Source organism: Amblyomma mixtum, chromosome 6 (assembly GCF_055824585.1).
Source record: "Amblyomma mixtum isolate Tamu chromosome 6, ASM5582458v1, whole genome shotgun sequence".
NCBI lineage: Eukaryota > Metazoa > Arthropoda > Arachnida > Ixodida > Ixodidae > Amblyomma > Amblyomma mixtum.
The window spans coordinates 19,532,703-19,553,842 of record NC_143017.1 but is presented as its reverse complement, the minus strand read 5'-3'; the positions used below and the strand labels follow the sequence as shown (position 1 = coordinate 19,553,842).

The 21,140-nt window shown below is 47.6% G+C and overlaps 1 protein-coding gene and 1 pseudogene across 1 annotated transcript in view; one reads left to right on the top strand and one right to left on the bottom strand.

The window, feature by feature from the left end:
* Positions 1–12,375, top strand: part of LOC149338348 (uncharacterized) — a 31,237-nt gene extending 18,862 nt beyond the window's left edge. The window contains exons 3-6 of the mRNA XM_089550732.1: positions 10,169–10,421; positions 10,673–10,780; positions 11,241–11,304; positions 12,307–12,375. Coding sequence (XP_089406858.1) covers positions 10,169–10,421; positions 10,673–10,780; positions 11,241–11,304; positions 12,307–12,375 — 494 coding nt within the window. The remainder of the gene's footprint in view (positions 1–10,168; positions 10,422–10,672; positions 10,781–11,240; positions 11,305–12,306) is intronic.
* Positions 12,376–13,960: 1,585 nt separating this feature from the next.
* LOC149338347 (uncharacterized) lies at positions 13,961–14,763 on the bottom strand (annotated as a pseudogene).
* Positions 14,764–21,140: the final 6,377 nt, after the last annotated feature.

Below are 21,140 nucleotides of genomic sequence, written 5' to 3'. Positions count from 1 at the left end.
ATAGAACATTGCCAAGCTTGGTAGCATCGTCCCACTTGCTGTAAGCGCTGACACGCTCGTGCGACGACCAGTCGTCGCACGAGCGTGGTCGGCCACGCTCGTGGTCGGCCACGCTCGACGACCTCGTGGTCCTCGGCGCCGCTGAAGACGCTGGGGTCGCGCTGCCGGAGCCCGCAGGGACAGACATTGGTAGACGAAGGGATGGGGCTGTCTGGCTGGTGACTTCAGGCACAACGGACGCCGGAACTAAGGTGCGTCTATGGAGCGCCAGGATGAGAGGGGGAAGGTACAGCAGCCTCCACAAAATGCAAAGGGAGTGCTGGCTCAGTTTAATCCGGGTCACTTACGGCGTCCGACAGCAGTCCTGGCCAAGTGTTGGGTCAGCAAGCGAGCTACAGGCCTCCGAGGTCGTCGTCGTCTTCCACTAGCGAAACTGAGCGCGGCTGCCACGCTGCAGTATGAATGCAACCACAAGAAGGTGCAAACCTGTGTCGTACGAGCCTGTTCCTTCAGGTGTGAAAAATTACATACCTGCTAATTCTACGAGCACTGCAAACATTATTCTTTTGCCTTCAGTTAATCTTGATGGCACTGCGTACGAAATTGCCAGCATTAAACTGACAGACATGGCTTTAAACCAGGCAAGTTTTAGCATGAGTACAGGAATTCTTTGAGTGAGTCGGTGTGCTTTGCTCCATCTAGAGAAGCTCGAGGCAGTTGAATTTGATGAGAATTTGCATGGGTACGTGATCTCGAGAATTCCCGGAACAGAGGTTTTGACAAATATATCGAGCTACGGAATAGATGCTCTAACCTTTCATGTTTTCGAAAAGAGAAAGTATGTTTGTGCACATCATGGTCTCATATAGTTTCTGACTTCAGAAACTGCTTAGTCCATGCATTGTTTTAGTGTCTTTCTCCTGAGATTTTTATTGCAACAGATAATGTTTTAACTATAGTGCGTTGCGTGTCTCTACAATGTGTGTTTTGAGTTTAGCAATTCATTTTTTTATCTACAGCTTTTTATTGTAATGAATAATGTTTTGAATTTTTCTATGTTGATGTCATGACACTGTGTACCACGCGATTTGGATTATTTTCATTTCTTTGTCTTCGGCTTTTTATTACAACGAATACTGTTTTAAGTTTTCTGTGTTGATGTCATGAAAATTTGCGTTGTGCGTTCTAAATGTCTGTAGCCTGATACCACACGGGAACACAGTAGCCAACGCCTGTCAGAGCAGCCATTCCAGAAAGTGCCATCTACTGGCTAGCGTGGTGATACAGTTCACCCTATTTAACCTGCTAGTGCAGCACTGCATGTGGATGGCAAGTGCAAGAGGACTAACCATGATGGCACAGCAATGACCGATGCCATTGGCTGGATGGCCAGCTTGAGGGGGGCTTGCCACTGTGTTCTTGAGTTAGTAATAGGCATAATCCGACTATAGTAATAGGCAGTTGTTTTCTTCTCTATATTGACATAAATGTGCATTTGCTGTGAGCCAGCTACATGGAAAAGTATTCTATACTCAAACATTTCCTCACGCATCCAGACAGAAAACATTACTTGTGGCTTGTACTGCCTGTCGAAGAAATAATCTTTACTGGCAGAATCCATTTGACTGTGCACTTGATACAATGTTCATATTATTTAGAAACAACACATGCAAAATGGAGTGAATGCAGCCTGTTGTGCTGAGACCATCACTGTGCCCAGATTTATATTCACTTCTTTATTCAGCCCTTCATTTCAACACTGATTATTTGAAGGTTGCATATCTTTGCTGGAGCCTCACTGCATTTCTGTCATATAATTAACGATTTGCATGTTTTGGCTATGTGCACAAATATGCCTACGCTTATATGCTTATATGGCATTCAGCATGGATAAAAACATTCTTGAAAGAAAAAGTGTTGAGTGTAAATTAATTTTGACTGTGGCGGCACCTTGGATTTTATTTTTGCTCTTTAATGCTATGCTGTAACACTTGCCTTTATCTGAAAATGCAACGTGGACGATGTTGAAACTGTCACTTAAGTATCGTGAATTCTTCTTCATGGGCGTAACATTGCACAAAAGTTTACCAAAAGCTTGCAGAAACGCACCAACAAGGAGGTTAGCACTGCTTTGGCAGTAATTTATTAGAGAGATTTTGCTCCCCAAAGTTACTTTAGTCGGGAAGGAGTAATGATGTTCCCGGGAGTTGTCTACCCACGCCCGGTGGGATCTCACTGCTTAGTCGAAGCCGGACACAAGGTTGTGATGTTTGCACGGTCTATAGCCATAACTTGTATGTCTCTTTAATGCATATATGTGAATTGGAACACCATCTATGAAACAACCTATCCGAATAGCGCAATTGATATTGCAACAAGGTACAGGGTCCGTCAAAAGTTCCAAGGCCACAGGGTTTGCTTTTGAGCAGCATAGTCTGGCTGTTGAGATACCCTCTAAGCTCAAAATATCTGCAGAGAATAGAAGAAGGATCGTTCTACCATCTGAGAACCTCGATAGCTATATCGGAATCTTAAGTGCCAAGATATACCGATGAAAAGCGGACCATGTGGCCTGGGAACTTTTGACGGACCCTGTACATATTCTGCATTTGGTACTCTTACTGTGAGCTGCATGCAAAGTATATTCCATGAAATACGGAGGAGCTGGGGGAGTTGGAGCATGGTACATTAAGAAGGAAAATAAAGGCACTGGATGCGTGCCGACTCAAAAAGAAGCATTGTGTTATAGGAACCGAAGAAACAGCAAAGGCTACAGATAGGAAGGTGAGCTTAATCTTAACGGCGAATTCTGCATCCGTATATGCGTTAAAAAACCTTGCAAAAATCCCAATGCTGGTTGTCTGTGACACGCTAGAGCATGACATGATAGTCATGATGCAAATGAGTATGAACACAACGACGCAATTTGCTGATGCGCAGTAAACTCTATTCATTTATATTTCCAACCGCTCATGATTGGATACCTGTATCGAGAAAAACGGACTGTGCAAACTGAAGAAAATATATATCTGGAAGTCCTTAAGCCGGATCCACTATAGTGAAGACATGGTAGATGTCAGTTTGCGCTGTTCTTTTTCAGTTTAAAAAGTGGTTTTAGTTCTGCCATTCGAGAATAAAGCTATTGGGCGCGAGGACATACCGTGGCGCCACCTCTCGGCTGCTCGCGCCTGACGCACTAAGTGGGATAACGCGCGTTGAGCTGCTACTGTGCGACGCTTTCCCAGGTAGTTTGGCTGTGCGCTAATAGTGTATTCAGGCGAAAGCCTTTAATGTCTCATCGTTGTAAGCAGCAGTTGTCGACAGAAATGTCACGCTTTTCAATTGGTCGAAACGGTCGTGACGTCACAGTGCGCGAATTTCAAACGGGGCCAATTGTACTTTGGCTAGTAACCATGCAACCAATTGAAGGGATCGTATAGTGATGCTCCAAGTAAGTGGGACTGAGCTCAGTTAACTGCTTGATTACCCAATACCAATTAGCCTAATTACCTTTTCAAGACAGGCCATATAAATAAATAAAACCGAGTAGGAAATTGGTCGAGCTCGGGAATCGAACCCCGGTCTTCAGAGTGCGAGACGAGCACGCTATCCGCTCCGCCATGCTAGCTCGATGGTTTGGAATGAACAAAGGCGCATCTAGTGAATACGGTGTCTTCACTCACTCCCATCCTCCTCCCTTCCCTTCCGGCGAGGTTTAGGTGTCCACCGACATATGAGAGACAGATACATTTCCTTTCCTCAAAAACCAATTTACCGACGAGCGAGGCGTCGAACCAAATGGGCGATGGCGTTCTATGGACTCCCTGGCAGTGTTGCAAAAGGCTGTCGCGTTCCACTCTTAGAGGCGAAGCTTAACATCTTAACCACACATCAGTGACCGCACTTTAGGTCAAAAAATTTCCCCCTTGAATTTTGACGGGTGTCCACCGAGGTATGCGAGACAGTTACTGCGTAATTTCCTTTCCTCAAATACAATTTTCATTTTCTTCATTACCGGCCATCTTTGTCTTTCTCCTTTCACTCCCACTTCCTCCCTTCCTCTAGGGAGCGGTTCAGGTGTTCACCGAGATGACAGAAAATTACTGCGCCATTTCCTTCCCTCAAAAAGCGTTGCGTTCAAAGGGCAAGGCATCGCGCCGAACGAGTGGTGGCGTTCCGTGGACTCCCTGGCAGCGCTACAACACACTGTCGCGTTACACTCCTAAAGGCGAAGCTTAAGCGTCGTTAATTAGCATTTACTTAGTATTCTGCTATTAATCAGTAATTAACCATTAATTAGTGATTTGTTATCACTTAGTAATTAGTACTCAATTACATGTGACGTCACCAGTGCCACAGAAGCAGTCAAAGTGGTGCGGAAAACGCTTTCGCCTCTACGCACTTTAGACAGTCAAAGTGCCCCCTGATTTTTTTTATTCATTTAATAAATGCACTTGGGGCCGGACCTGTTTAGGCTCAATTTGAGGCATCAGGCCCACTCACTCGGCAACAAAAAAATACGTTACCGTGTGAGCGAGCTGTTGAAGTGGCAGCGATCGTGCAACGACCACCGTTGTTGATGCTATGGAGAGAACTGAAGGTGCCACACCAGTCAGAGGTAAGCGGTCACTGAATATCGGTAATAAGATTTCTCTGTGACAGGTGCCGAGCGCTTTCAGGCAGCGCCGGCGGAAGCGGCGTCTTTCGACTGCTCCCTAGAACTTGTGGGGATACACATGAATCCCCTGCCCCATTGTAACGGCCGCGCGTAATTATCACGCGATGCTATGCGCGCGCCGTTCGGGAGGTTTTGCGAGGGAGGGCACTTACGCCACCCCCGCTTCCTTTCGCTCCCCGCCGCGACGCCGCCGCGGAGACTTTCCCTCTTTCCCCTCTTACAACGGAGAGACCTCCTCTCCACAGCCCGGGAAGAGACGCGTTTCTCCCGAGGCTCGCTGGTCTTCTGGCGGGAGCTGTGCGCACGCATGGATCAGAGATCGGCCACGGAGACCGCTGCCCTTATCGCCCGGCCACCGTGTGTGACTTGACCGCCGCGGGCCGTGAGCGAGGAGCCACGCGAGGTGAGCGGAACCTTCTTCCCCCACATTTTTGCGTGCGCTCTTTCCTTTGTGTTTTAGAGCGCAGCTCTTTGGCGTCCGTTCCTGGGTTTCGCGTCGGCGTCGGCGTCGGCGTCGGCGTCGGCCTCGTAACCAGCTCCGCCCCCAATGTCACGCTTTTCAATTGGTCGAAATGCTCGTGACGTCACAGTGCGCGAATTTCAAATGGGGCCAATTGTACTTTGGCTAGTAACCATGCAACCAATCAAAGGGATCGTATAGTGATGCTGCAACTAAGTTGGACTGAGTTTAGTTAATTGCTTAATTAATCAATTAGCCTAATTAATATAGAGGAGAATGAAGATGTCAGAAGAAAAGAAAAGAAAGACGCGCGCCGGAGCGACAACAGCGTCCGCGGAAGGAGACGCTGCTGGGAAAAAAACATAAGTACGAAGCCGCGTTCCCTCCACCACCAGCACTTCCCCACTCAGTAAGACGTTGCTCGTTTCATATACGTTGTGTCGAACATCCTAGACAGTTCCAACAATTGACAGGTTAATGACAGAACACGATGGATAGAAATACAATAATATAAATATGAAATAGCCTAATTAACCTTTCTAGTTAGACCGCATAAATCAATAAAACCGAGAACGAAATTGGTCGAGTTGGGGAATCGAACCAGGGCCTCCGGAGTGCGATACGAGCACGCTAGCCACTCCGTAATGCCAGCTGAATGGTTTGGAATGAATAAAGGCGCGTCTAGCTAATACGGCGTCTTCGTTCACTCCCATCTTCCCCCTTTCCCTTACGGCGATGTGCAGGTGTCCACCCAGATATGCGAGAGAGATACATTTCCTTTCCTCAAAAAATAAATTTACCGTCCAGCAAGGCGTACAGCCGAATTGGCGATGGCGTTCTGTGGACTCCCTGGCAGCGTTGCAAGACGCTGTCGCGTTCCACTCTTACAGGCGAAGCTTAACATGTTAACCACACATCAGTAACACACGCAGACAGCCAATGGACGCGTCATTCGTTGGCAGCACTTGATTCATCATTCACAACCACATTCTTAACGTACGCTCCCTTGCCGCACATGCCAAGGACGTACACCACGATCACATTCTGCGCCATTCCTCTGTACTTTGCTTTGCTGAAACCTGGATGGATCCCGAAGAGCCTCTCGAAATCATAGATTTCCTATACTGCTGTGGTGCTCGCAGAGACCACAACAGAGCGGCGGGAGTCGCTATCTACTTGCGCACAGGTCTCTCTGCAATACCAGTCGAAATGTTTGGCACGTCACATGAAGTTGGCGAACTGTGCGCCGCAAAGTTGCCCAACGGCTTGCTGGTAGTAGCTGCCTACTTCGCCCCTACTGCACTCACGAAAGACGTCGTGCACTTCCTGCAACTCGCATTAACCGTCCATCGATCCACACCGATGTTAGTAGTGGGGGACTTTAATGTTGACATAAAGACAAACAGCAATTTCCTAACACTTATGCGGGAGAACATCCCGTTCCTCTCGCTCGTAACGCGTCCCACGGCTGTGACAACCTCGCGAGGCACTTGTATAGATCTCGTCTTTGAGAATCAAGCATTGGTGTACCAAGTCGAACATATATCAGTCTATTTCTCCGACCACAAAGCTTCCTTCATGACTGTCAAGAACTGTTAGTGGAATCTTTGTTAAAGGAATACGTGTGAAAAATAAAAAAAAAACTCTGTGATAGCGCATACATGTGTTGCTCGATTTCTTTGCCTCAATCTATCGAAAAGGTGAAACAGCTTATTTGCTGCGCTCAAATTTCGCATTAGGAAGTAACGTAATCGTCGGTAATTTTTTTCACCCCCGTACGCGAGCGGAACACTCTCCCTCGTTACGGCGGTTGTATTGTTGCTGCTGCATTGTATTGCTCGGGAGCAATAAACGCTCCTCCGAGTAGCATACTCGTGTTTGTCCCCTCTGGCCCGAACCCGCCGTGGTTGCGACTCACCGCACCGCGGGTTGGGGGTCACAGCTCTGACTGCTAGGGCTGGCACGCTGGTGCTAGAAAGCGACAACTGCTTCTAGCCCTTTGAGCGTTGCTACAAGAATAACCCCCATATTCTTGGCGCCCAACGTGGGGCCAGAGGTGTGACAAACCGAGTGTCTGTGTGACCGACTGCCGACATACAGACTAGCCATGGCGGCGAGCGGGATTGACATCCAGTCCATGCTGTGGTTGTCCAATACGGCTTCTCAGCAGCAACATCCTGGTCACGGCACTCACTTGGCTTAGACGCCTAGGCGAGCCGTTCGGACGCCTAGCGCGATGGGCGCTACTCCTCCAGCGTTACGACTTTACCGTGCGCTACAGGAGGGGCAAGAACAACGTGGTGGCGGACGCACTTTCGCGCGCGCCCGTTGACGGCTTGGGAAGTAACAACACTGCATGCCCACTCCGCCGCGCCCGACAGCCAGAGCAGCGCGACTGCCGCGCAGCTCACACAATGCCCCGAGGGGACACCCCGCCTTCCCAGGGTGAAAGCGTGAATCACTGGAAGGCATCAGTTCAGTGGTGAGCGTTTTCAGCAGAAAGGAGCTGTTGGAGGCACAGCGGGAGGATCCATTTTGTCGAAAAGTGTTCGACGGGCTCAGGGAGCCGGGCGGCGCGGCCGCGGCGCACATGAAGGCAACTGGTATTGTTGTCCGTGCGGGGCGCTCGAACACAGCTGGTAATGCTGTGAGCGCTATGGGTTCCTATCTGCTCGACTCCGATGGCATCCTGCTGAGATATATCGCCTCCGAGATGGATACACACGAGTCCTTCAAGGTGGTGATTCCACGCACGTTGAGAGGAGCACTTTTACGCTACTTTCATGACACGTGCATCGCTGGGCATGCGAGTGGCCCTAAGACTTACTTCAAGTTGTGCCGCCTCGCTACCTGGCCTGGCATTAAGCGGGATGCGATACGCTACGCCCGCTCGTGCGACGTGTGTCAAAGGGTCAAGCCACGTGGTGGGCGCCCACCTGGGCTCATGCAGCCGATCAATAGCCAGGTTCCTTGGCAAATTGCGGCTTGTGACGTCATGGGACCTTACCCCAGGACCCTCCCCCGCCAGCAAGCAGCCGCACCGAGAGGCAAGGCTCGACAACAGAGCCCAGCACCTCGTTACAACTTGCGCCCACGGCAGAAACAACTCTGACCAACGCGCAGGGAGTAATTTCTCCTGCTTAATATGGACGGAACAGCCCTTCTATATTTCGCACCACGGCTTCCAGAGCAAGCACACGCTTTCTCGTCGGAAAAGACCGAGCGGGGTTAGACTAGCTCAAAGAAAAAAAAAATGTGTAAATTGGTAATGTAACTAGAAAGAAAAGATAGCCTTGCAGCCGAAGGCCAGCCTTCACAGCGTGCCCGGAGGAGAACCAGCGGACGCCGCAACGACCGTTGCTTCGAACACAGAGAGCCAGGCTGTTTGGAGTGCGGCCGCATTCAAAACCAAGAGCCCGCTGTCACCACCGAACAACCATGCCGAAAAACAGCTTCCGGTCGGCCGCGGGACGAGCGAGCGAGAATTCGGAGAAACCGGGGCCTGTGTCTACTGCGGCGAAAACTGCAGCAGAGAAGCCGCCTTGGAGTCCCCCTGTCCGCGCGGCAGCGGCTTCGCCCACGAGAGAAGCCTGGTGCCCCGCTGGGCCCGTCTCGCAAGTCCTCCACGGCAGAGGGAAAATGGGTCGGCGCGCGTTTGCCACCCCCATCGAGAGGAAAAGAGGGCGAGCCAAGAGCGGGCGGCTCAACCAGCTGAGTGGAGGCCTGCCGTATACGGTGTGCAACGGGACGACACGGTGCGTAATTGCCCTGAGCCTGCCTGCCGCCCGCGCGTCCCGGCAAAGCTGCCCTGGCCGACACACGGGACCTGCGGTCATCGACCCCCTTCAACCCTGGGCTCCACGGTCGTCCATGGCGGTCGTCTACACTGCCTTCCTGCCCTGGCGTCCACGGCCTTCGACGACGGCACTGCTGGCTGTGAGCTGAATCTTTTCATTATTGGTTTTTAAAGTTAAACGGTGTTTCGCCGGCCCCACTCGGTACACCCTTCGGTGAACGCGGTCTCTTTTCGGCCGTAGGGCAGTTTTAAGGAGGGGGGGATATGGGGATACACTTGAATCCCCTGCCCCATTGTAACGGCCGCGCGTAATTATCACGTAATTATCACGTGAGTGCCCTCCCTCGGGAGGGCACTCACGCAACCCCCGCTTCCTTTCGCTCCCCGCCGCGATTCCGCCGCGGAGACTTTCCCTCTTTCCCCTCTTACAACGGAGAGACCTCCTCTCCACAGCCCGGGAAGAGACGCGTTTCTCCCGAGGCTCGCTGGTGTTCCGGCGGGAGCCGTGCACACGCACGGATCAGAGATCTGCCACGGAGACCGCTGCCCTTATCGCCCGGCCATCGCGTGTGACTTGACCGCCGCGGGCCGTGAGCGAGGAACCACGCGAGGTGAGCGGAACCTTCTTCCCCCACATTTTTGCGTGCGTTCTTTCCTTTGTGTTTTTCACCCCCGTACGCGAGCGGAACACTCTCCCTCGTTACGGCGGTTGTATTGTTGCTGCTGCATTGTATTGCTTGGGAGCAATAAACGCTCCTCCGAGTAGCATACTCGTGTTTGTCCCCTCTGGCCCGAACCCGCCGTGGTTGCGACTCACCGCACCGCGGGTTGGGGGTCACAGCTCTGACTGCTAGGGCTGGCACGCTGGTGCTAGAGAGCGACAACTGCTTCTAGCCCTTTGAGCGTTACTACAAGAATAGCCCCCATAAACTTTGTACAGCAGTCGTGTTGGGCAGTTGTAGACGACGCGGATAAATGTTTAAATGTCAGTGTTCTGCATTTCACGCCGCGCATTCTCGCGCACCGACCGCGAAGGTATTGCCATTCGAGCTTCGGGCGAATGTTTGATTATCCCGCGCACGGTAATTTTGCTGACTCTTTCCTCATGAGGTCACAATCTGTAATGTTCTAATTTGTGTTTATTGGCTTGCTCGGCCATTCGAAATTATCACTCCAGTTGAGGCGCGTGCGTGTTATTTTTTGTCACGCTGCAAAATCTTTTATTTCATTTGAGTGAAACTTCCGTTGTCAAGCATCAATGACTTCATTGAGAAGAAATTTGAGACCTCCCGGCCTTTGATAGAAGGGGAGGCTGTCTATGACGCAAAGCACGTAGTGGTGTGCAGCGTGAAGGTTTGCAAAGACGATGAAGTCACATTTGTTGCGCTTATCCTTCAGACCTCCGCTGTCAACAAAGACCCTCACGAGCTGGAGATAGAAATAAAAGGAAGGACAGTGACTGCTGCATCTTGCACTTGCAAAGCAGGGTATGATACTAACGTTGGTTTCATGATTGGAATATAACTGTTGTAGTTTATCTTTTGCTCTGCAGGCACTTTTTTGTGAATTATACTGTACATATTACTACACAAATATTATGAAACATTGCAACATGTAAGCTGCATCTACTGCTGAAACAAGTGAGAACATTATAATGACAGATGTGTTTGGTAAAGCATGATATGCGTGCTTTGTTTTTGGAAAGCAAAGTTGGTTATGCGTTCTTTATTTTTTATAGCCAGCACAAGTGCAAGCACATGGTTGCTCTGCTGCTGTGCATTCATCATGCAGAGACCTTCGACCTCATGTCATCTACTGATTTGCCCCAGCAGCGAAGGAAACTTCTTAGACTAAAATTTCTCCACAGTGTCTTTCACAATAAGACTGGTATTAACAGGGAACATTATTTGCGACATCACGATTATGTCTCACCGCGTCTTGATCATGCCTTTAAAATTAAAGAGATCTGGTGTAAAACGAACTTCTTCAAGATGTCCTTCTTCCCCCAAACAATTCGAGAAGGGAATAAACTCCCCCATGATATTGCTACCATTACCTCCATTGATGTTTTTTTTTTCCTCACTGCGAAATATGCATTGTAATTAAGCCCTTGTTTCTTCAATGATTGTAAAGTGTTACCTGTCTGCTTGTTTGATTGTAAATTCAGTTGCTTGCCTATCTTCTTTTTATCTGCATTTCCTGCTTCTTCGACTGTGTTTGAGTGGTCTTCCCCCCCACTGTAATGCCTCACGGCGCTGTGGGTACTGTGATAAATAAATAAATAAAGCAATGGGAAAAAGATAAAAAAAAGCCGTTGTGAAAGGAAAATATGCACCAAGGAAGATAGTGGACCTACACTGTACCAAAAAGGTAAGTCATGATGCATGTTGCATCAAATTGAAATAAGAGGAGGATAGAGTATCACAAAATATTATTATGTTAGCATATGTATTATGATTAGCAATGACTGCACTTAAACCTGTAGCAATGCTAGGTGTTTGTTGTGGTGCAAGTCTGGTTTTGGTCGAAACATACACGAAATTTGTAGCAGAAAAATAAAGTGGATAGTTTGTCATCCTTATTTTGCTCATGAACTAGGATACAGCGAGTCAGAGTACTTTCAGGTTTATGTACCCTTCATAAGAGAAAACAGCAGTTTGCTGCTGTTTCATTTGATTATGAATACAGTGGCACAGGTGTTTGCACTCATGCACTTCTATGTGTGAATGCCTCTCCTGCAGCATACTAAGTACGATGCATGCTTCAGTTTAGTCAAAGTTACAAACCTTTTTTGACAGTGACTCTTTTCATGATTTCAAGTGCTTGCTCTGTTCATAATACTGGTGTGAGATAAGGGCTGTGGACAATCACTGAGGCCAATGTTCCTTATAGTTTTTGAGTGCACTTTGCACAGAGTGCATCGAGACTAACAAGCCATAGCTGTTATCGAAGTTGTTTGTCCACCACAGCTGGAATATTTAATTTAATACAGCCAAACAATATAATAGATAGTTTTTAATTATTTCTGAGAGGATGCATGTGTTAAGCAAGAAGAAACAGCATCAAAATCAAAAATTTACTTTGAAACATTGCTTGGCATACTCACAAAAATATTGTCTGCAATTTTATGTGAAAAGTTCTCATTTCGAGCATGACTAAGACCACTGCAGCCTCATCCAATGCACCTCGAGAACTTCTGGACTACTGATCAAGTTAAGGCGCACAAAGTTTGTTGAAAGTAGCCGTGCAACAGCATCAGAGCTGTACTAGGTTCAGTTTTCAACATCATAATGAGGATTAAAAAGTGCCATGAAATGAAAATGCTATTAGTGTGCTCAGGAAAGTAGGCTGATTGAACCTTTTGTGTTTCAGGCTAAACGAGACAATGTCAAGGTGCCTGATGGCAACATGCTGAAGAGGCTGCTTCAAGAATTGCCATAAAACTGCGTAGCACTCCGCCACAGTAAAGACAGTAAGTGGAATATTTTTATAGTTTTATTTGATGTAAACTGATTTGTGACTTAGCACCTCGTTATAGCATGTCAATTGAAAGGTACCAATACCTATAATTACCAAGCTTTTTTACTGCGTGTAAACCGTTTCATATAGTGCACTGCCACTGTTTGTATTTGTTATTTGAACCAGTTGTTTAGTTACCCATAAATAAATAGTTTCAGGAAAACGTAGATGCTACAGTATGCATCTCTGTTTAGAGAGCAACATAACCAAACGCAAAAAATGCACAGAAATTTATTTTTTGTTTCAAAGCACACCAATAAATTTTTATTTCTTTCATTTCAGGAAGTCATTGTGAACTGTCAAGTAAAGGTTTAGGCAGCAAGACTGTGGATCCATCGTGCACTGACACAGCACCACTTGTACCCACACAGCCAATCACATCCACTGTTGATAGTGTTACAAGTTCAAGAAGCCCAGGAAACTTGGTGTGAAAAACCCACCAGCACTTGTTGAAGCTGCCAGGAAATCCATTGCAGCCGGAGCACACTCAACAGAAGAAATTTACAGCCACCTCCAACAGCAATACACAAACACAGAAATTGACATGGTAAATAATTTAACAAAGTTTTATTGCGAGAAACCTCAGTGCAGATACCTGCAATGGCAAGAGGCACTCTGCTAGAAGAAACAGCAAAGATGGCCTATTTAGCTGCAAGTCAGCATCAAAATGTAAATGTCCACCAGTGTGGACTTTTAATTTCAGACCAGCATCCATGCATTGGTGCCAGTCCAGATGGGCTAGTCACATGCGACTGCTGCACTCCAAGAGTACTTGAAGTGAAGTTCCCCATAAGCTTAGAAAAATTCAAAGCAAAAGAATTAACAAGAGAAGGCGTAAGCTTCTGTCTGAAAAAGACCAGCAGGTACTTCTGTCAAGTGCAGGTACAGATGGGATTGGCAAGGGTGTCTAGTGCTGATGTTTTTGTGTTCCAAGACAACGAAAACTTCTTGTTGTTTCCTGTAGAGTTCAAGAGTTCTTTTTTCAATGATGTTGTGGAGAGGGCTGTTCACTTTTTCAAGTCCTATGTGTTGCCTTACCTTGCAACTCAGTGACAACTGGTGTCCACCATTCATTCATTTTTACTATGCCAACGGTTGGCAATAAAGAGTGTGTTCATGCATTTGAAACTTTGGTGTTACTGAGACTGTGAAAACTCAACTTGCACACTTAGTTTCATGCTGTTTGCCGCTTAATTATTTATTGACATAAAGAAGAAAAAAGCATGAACAGAATGAAAACACTAAAAGATTACAGGAAAACATTTCGGTCAAGAGAAGCAAGACGCCTAAGCACATCTGTAAAGGATGTAACAAACGTGAGGTAGAGGATGAAAACTGGTGATAAGAACAAATAAACAGAAGGGCAAACACAATGTGCAACTCACTCAAGAAAATGTAGAAAAATTCCCACCCCTTCGTTCAAGCAAACAAAAAAAGGAGCCGTAGGAAACACAATCCAAAGAAGAAACTGTGCTGAAACATATTGCCCATGCACTTCGGTAGTCTTCTACTTTACTAAATACTTGTCACTGCTGAAGATAGGCTTCGAGAGATTCACTATTCCCGCAATGACTTTTATAATGTCGTCAATGTAAGCAAAAAGCTCGGTGCCCAAGTTCCCCGTCAAAATCTTGAATACTTTCATGCGCTGAATCGCACGTTCAACATGAACCCGAGCTGCTGCGATGCTTTGATTTTTTTCAGCTTCATGTTTTGTTAGTTGGTTTCTCTTGCGTAGGAACGGTGGACGCACCATTGTGATGTTGTGCTCAAGGCAGATTTTGTCTATTAAAAACCCTTATTCACCATAACGCTATCAACTGAAGGTAGAAATCTTTCTAGAATCTTGCTCTCCTTTGTTATATGGGAGTCAGATGCTCGGCCACCATAAGCTTCCCTTACGTAACTAATGTGACCTCCCGGTGTCTCACAAACTAAAATCTTAGCTGTGTACACACCCTTGTACCAGCTATACGTTAACAGCTGGAACTCCATATCCTTCGGCCTCAGAATCGGGATCTCCGTACAGTCTAGCACAGTTCTGACACTTGAATACTCCTTGAAGTACACCATCAAGTTATCAACAACAGCTTCCTTGCTCGGCCAAAAGACTGCATTTTTCATTATTGCAGCCAAGACTACAACACTGGCCTTGAAGATCACTGATGCCGTGGTGCGATGAATGCCAAAAAGCACACCAAGCAGTGCGAATGACATGTTGTAGTGAAGCTTGATGAGGGTTAATAGCACCGCATCTTCGTTTGATAAGCAAAATCGTTTTGCTTGCATCAGCATCCGGCTGTCAGTATAAACATCGCATAGGTTATAGAACAGCTGGAAGCAGGGAATCCCAGTTAAGATGTTCAGATCTTTTTCTACCTGGATGTTTGCCGTGTTCAGTGGTTGTTTTCGTGCAGCATCGAGCGTGTCGACTTGCACGCCAATCTCCTTCTTTATGGCATGAAGCTCGGCAGGGATATCTGAAGCAAATAATGTACATTTATTTTTGTAGTCATCAAATGCAATAAATATATAAATAATCCCGCTGACAATGATACCTTGATTGCCACCTGGACCGGGATTGATATCTGCGTCGAACCCTGAGTCAGGTCCACTGTCTTCAATTTCTCCTGAGCAAGATGCACTTGCTTCGATTTCTGGTTCGCATACAGGCAACGGTACCAGGTTCTCTTTAGGGAAAATGTTGCTGAACGGCCTATCTTCTGAAAATGAAATATGAGCTTCAGATATGTGTTTCTCCCACAGTGGTACTGCATACTTCTAGCTGCATAAAAGCAAATAATTAAAACAGTTAGCCACAGCCTTTGCTATGCAAGTAGGTATAAATTCTCCAGCCCGGCTGCACGCACTGCAATATCAGCCTTAATTCCACTCTAATGAAATTCTTGACTAACAAATGAAGAAGCTTGCAGTTGATACTTAGGGGATCAGGCGAACAGCACCTGGTCTTTGTATTTTATTAACGTTGGCCGTTTAAAGCTCGACCTCTGCATAGCACATTTGTGGAAACAAGTTTTAGCTTAGCAATGATGTACACTGATTTTCAGTACAGATGCATGTGTAAATTTAGCCAAGCCGTTTTAAAATGCGTTCGTACATATTCGTCATGCGCGTGCAAGTGGCACAAAATGTAAACAATGATACGAGCACGATTAGCAGATACTGGTTCTAGCACTTGTAAGATAAGATAACATCAGCAAGCCTACGAGCGCCAAAATAACAAATGAGCTCAATCATGGAAGTTACACGCCACCGGCAAGCATTAGTTTGCTTTTATGAGTCTCGCGGCACAATGAATGCATTCATTCATCAATTACACGCCAGTTCAACACCACGTTACCAAACGCTCCCCGCACAAAGGCGCAGCAAGCAAAAAAGTATTATTTGAGACACAAATTAATACTTACTTGCAAACATGTAGCTATGCTACGCAAGGAGTGCTATGCGCGAAATTAAAACTGCGTAATCGCGCCCGACGCTGCCATGCACATTCAGCTTACCTCCGCCCTGTACCCTGTTTCGGCGACGCCGAGCAGATGGCTGGCTATCCAAAGGCCAAACAGGCAGGTTCTGGGATGGCACTGCTTCGCTTAGGAGCCAGCGCCTTTTCCACCCTGTCAACAAACATCCTTCGTTAACTCCACAAGTGATACGTGCGCGGACGCAAATACGCGCCGCAACTTTGGCCGCTACTCAGCGAACAGTTTAGCGCCAACTCCATAGACGAAATCTTGCTCGCTGAAATGTTTGCTGCACACACGAGAATGTACACTCGCACCTTTTCCCATTCGCAGCTTGACTAACCAAGCTTCTCGCAGCTTCCTGTCCTTCGGGTAGAAGTGGAAGCTGACGCCTGGTTCCGCCGCGTAAGTCCGGCATTTAGGCACAGAGCAGTAAGCGACCATGACAAAAGCTTAAATAAACTGTAACAGTACAAGCGACGACACACGATTAAAGTGCGCAATGCTGGCACTCACTAAAAACGAAAAATGCAGATGACAACATGACTTTTATCATTTAAAACGCACAAAATTCAGTCGACCGTCCGCTTCAGCAACAGCAAGAGGAGACCCGTGATTCCACTTGCTACGCAAAATCGACGCTAGCGCCATTCCCTCCAGTGGTGGCGCTCGCGCCCAATAGCTTCATGAGCTACTCAGGCTGAACGTGCAAGTCGACACACCCTTGCACCCTGTCGCGCTGCAACACCATTGTATAGGGTGCGTGGGTGAGCTAAAGGTGTGAATGTACGCGTTACACCCTTTAAAAAGAACAGCAAAAAAAAAACGAGGCTGTGACAAGGTTGTGCTCAGCAGTGCTGCATCATTAATGGTGCAAATTTGTTAACAGTGTGGTAAAGAAGATTCGTTAAAGGCGCTAGTTTAAGCGTGTAAATGCTGGATGCTCATGGAGCTACGCAAAAGGAATGACGTGCCAACAGTTGACTGGAAAAGTAGTGATATAGTTTATGGAACACAGATAGGTGAGAAATAGTGCGTGTGAGGGCTGAGGGGCTAATACCGATAGGTGGCTTAATACTGCTGATGCAGTGGCGAAAGTAAAAAATTTGAAGATATATAGCAGGATGCGCTGTTCTGGAATAACTCAATTGCAATTTCCCCTCCCCTTGTTTGCTTAATTGCTTAGCGAGGGCCTTGGTTCTGGCATCCTTGATGCCATAGGAAGCATAAGAGGGTTCTCACACAGCTTCCACCCTCTCCGTTCGATGACGTTCTACGTCACACCTGCGGTAACTCGGGACGTTCTACGTCCGCCGCTTATGAACGTGGGTGGCGCTGGTGAATACTCTCAAGCTTAGGTTACTTGTAAACATAAATACCCCCGAAAACAGAAGATCTGACAGCCGTCGCCGCAGCTCAGAGGTAGAGCACCGGACGCGTAATTCGGAGGTCGTGGGTTCGGATCCCACCGGCGGCATGTGGTTGTTTTTTTTCTGCTTTTCTAATCAATTAGCTTTAAGCGATAACATATTCAGCAATATTCTAAATTGATCAACACCACAAAATGAATAAATAAGCTAAAAAAAACCTGTGCCCCTTGGTTTCTGTGGCTGTTGGCTTCTTTCATATTTATAACAAGCCCCTCATACCCCTCCCCTTGTTTGCTCAATTGCAATAAGTAAGCCTTATGAAGGGACCCAATTGGTGATGTGAATTCCAGCTTCGTGCCGATGCAAGTTACGCACGAAAGTTCACGGATGGAAGGTGGTGATAATGAAAGTGAAGCCTAATGAATGAATGAAGCCTAGTGTTTTTGAAGTGTCATCAGCGAGTTTTTTTTTATGCTCACTCCGTTCACTGCCGCGTTACTACCACAGAAATAAGCCGATAATTTGTATTACTACGCGCTATGCGTTCATTATCACTGGCGCGAAAGTCAAGGGGCAAAGAGAATGACGATTGCGCAGCCCTATAACTGTCTCTGTATGATGCCACCGCAACGGCACTGCGTTGGGGAAGGGAATGAATGGATAGGCTAAGAAGAGGTTGGCAGCATTTTTCGAACACGGGGGAAAATTGTAAACTGATGGGTTTAACGTCCCGAAGCGAAGCGTGGTAGTGAACAATGAGCATGTTTATTTTTCCATCAGGCTTAGGAGGCAGGCTCCTATGGTGTACATATGCTCTAATACGTTTATGTTCGCATCATAAAAAAAATTGCCGACGATTACGCTACTTCCTAATGCGAAGTTTGAGCGCAGCTCATCAGCTGTTTCAGCTCTTCGATAGATCCGGGCAAAGAATTTGAGCAAGACATGTATGTGCAGTTGGAAACATATGATTTTTCACACATTTCCCTTCTTCAAGGAACACTCCATTAAGAGTTGTTGATTGCCATGAAGGAAGCTTTGTGGTCGGAGAAATAGATGGATATACGCACGACTTCCTGCACCAATGCCTCGCTCTCAGAGATGAGGTTTATGCATTTCGCGAGGTTTTCACAGCCGTGGGAAGCGTTACGAGCGAGAGGAACGGGATGTTCTCTTGCATAAGTGGTAAGAAATTCCTGTTTGTCTTTATATCTGCATTAAAGTCCCCACCCACTCTGCCACCCTGGCAGGTGGCCGCTAATGGTTGATCGCTAGAGTTCACTCGCCGTTGTCAGCGCTGACGCATGCAGCCCACACCTCTCACTCATCGCCCCACGTACCTATAAGCGCGATTCAGGCGTCCGCTGGCCCAGGGAGCCACTTATGCGCACTTCCTTTGATAGGAGAGTAAAACGTTGTCAACGCCAACGCCAATGAACACAAAAAACGCCGACGGCCTATGGCTTCAGCGCTGCGTTTCTGGCACCATGTTGTCAACGCCTGCAGCCCACATTTCTCTCTCATCACCCCACGTACCTACAAGCACGATTCAGGCGTCCACTGACCCATGTAACCAATTATGTGCGCTTCCTTTCCTTAAAATGTCACAACGTTGTCAATGCCAACGCCTGCAGCGCACATTTGTCACTACCGCCACGTAGCTTAAAGCACGATTGAGGTGTCCACTGTTGCAAGAGGGCAGTTATGCGCTTTTCCTTTGCTTTCCAAGCTCCCGCTCCATTGGTTTCGCAGCTTAAAGAGCGACTAAGGTGTCCACTGCTGGTTACAATGGACAACGGCGACGGCGACGCTGCGAAGCGCAGAAACGGGCGCCAAACAGCTGCGTTCAAAAAAAAATCAAACTGTGAAATTAAATATATTTGCTTTCGTTTCTAGGGTTTAACATCTCAAAGAGACTCGAGCTGTGAAGGACGTCATGCTGGAGAGGTTCGGATAATTTCCACCACCAGACAGCGCACAGCACATGCGCCTCTGGCATTACGCTCCACCGAAATGCCATCGCTGCGGCCAGGATCGAACCTGCATCTTCCGGGTGGCAGAGTCGCTCTTGCTAGCTTTACTAGCCGCAAATCACATGTTTATGTGAAATGAATACAAGTCAGAAATCCAACTACAATGTACAACTCAATATAAAAGGTTAACGCACGAGTTCTTTTCCAACTGCGTGTTATTTGTAGGTTCTGTGCGTCAGTGTCAATTCGATTCATGCCCACATGGACTATACAAAAGCTAAAGTCTGCGCGTAAAGTTCATTAGAGGTGCTAGGTTTCTGCTCTTAAACCCGAACGCTTCGACAGTGCTCGATCGAGATCACGTAAAGCGAGGCACGCGCCTGAAACGCCGACTATTGTGCGCTGCAAAGTAAACACGCGGCAGAGAATGCCTGGGTAATGGCTCGTGAAATAAGAGCGATTAGAGAGGCACAGACACGGCTGACAAAAGTGGGAACGGTTGAAAGGCCACCCTCCCGCTTCGCTCCAAGCGAAGCGATCCGCGGTTGCCTCGCTTGGGAGCGGACCACGTGACCGGCGCTGCTTTGCATCGGGCGCCCGTGCGGTGACTTCAGAGGGCAAAAGTTGTGGGTCAACGAGCCTTTAGCGGAGCGTGGCGAAACTCTCGAGCCACGAGCGAGAGGCTGTTCGCAGCTTTGGTGAAGAAAAAAAAATGCCTGATTAGGTCTCGCACAAGTCGAAGAGCCTGCTGCTGCAAGCAGATGGAAGAAAAACAGAAACGAAACGCTCAAGGGACGAGCTCAGGGTGATAAATAATGAGTCGGCGCTCTCTCTCTGCGGTCGCCGGCGAAAAAGGGGCCGCAATTTGGCGATGAGCTGACTGCGGGCTCGGCGATTCGCAGATGCCCGCGTGTCTCGTGGGGCCGCCGACCCAGCGCAGCGCTCCGCGGCGGAGACCGGCTATGTTTTGTGCCCGGACGATCATCGTGACTGCGCTTTGCTACTCAGCTCTCGTGGATGGGCGGTAGGAAAGGCGATAAGCACAAAGCGGGAAACTGGCTGAGTGCAATGCGGTGGGGCAGTTGTGTTTTCTATTCGATGCGAAGTCTAGACAGAGTTCGCAAGTTAGTAGTGCGAATGAGCTGCCGGCTCGTTAAAGCGAGAAACTCATGATAGAAACACGCCGAGTGTGACCGCGCTGAAAGATGACACGCGTGGAATTGTTCACCCCGTGATGATTTGGGGGGCGTTGTGATGAGTGCAGAAATTTGTCTTTCGGAAAGCGATACGCTTGAAGGCTGGTTCTTTTCTTTAATGTGAGTTCTAACATTGAAGGTCCTCCAAACAAATTTTTTCGAAATGTTTGCGGCAGAAAGGATACATAAGCATATTTAAATAATGCAGGCCAGAAACTTTAAACTGTTACTGGCGCTCAGTGCGCCATTCCGTCTATTAGAAAACTCACACTATGGCACACACAAGAATACACCAATTAACTTTGAAACATATATCGAGGCGAGTTAAAGGATTTTGAAATGGTTATATTTGAGCTGTCATGCTTCTATGATTCTTTTTCAAAGGGTCCTGAAAGTCCTTCTGAGGAGAGCACAAAACTCAATCAATCACTACATTGCGTTGCCATGAACACCTCAGCCAAATTTTCCACTTCTACACGCAGCAGAGAATTTGGAGTCACGCGCGATTGACGAGCCCTTTCTGGCGACTTTTTCGTCCTCTCCGCCTCCTTCGATTGACTCGCTCGCTTGTATTAGTTAAGAATTAGCTATTAGTTATACCCTCAGACGTCACGCAGCTACCTCGGCCGCGGCCAGTCAGCCGTATCGCTCCGGCGGGTCAGGAAG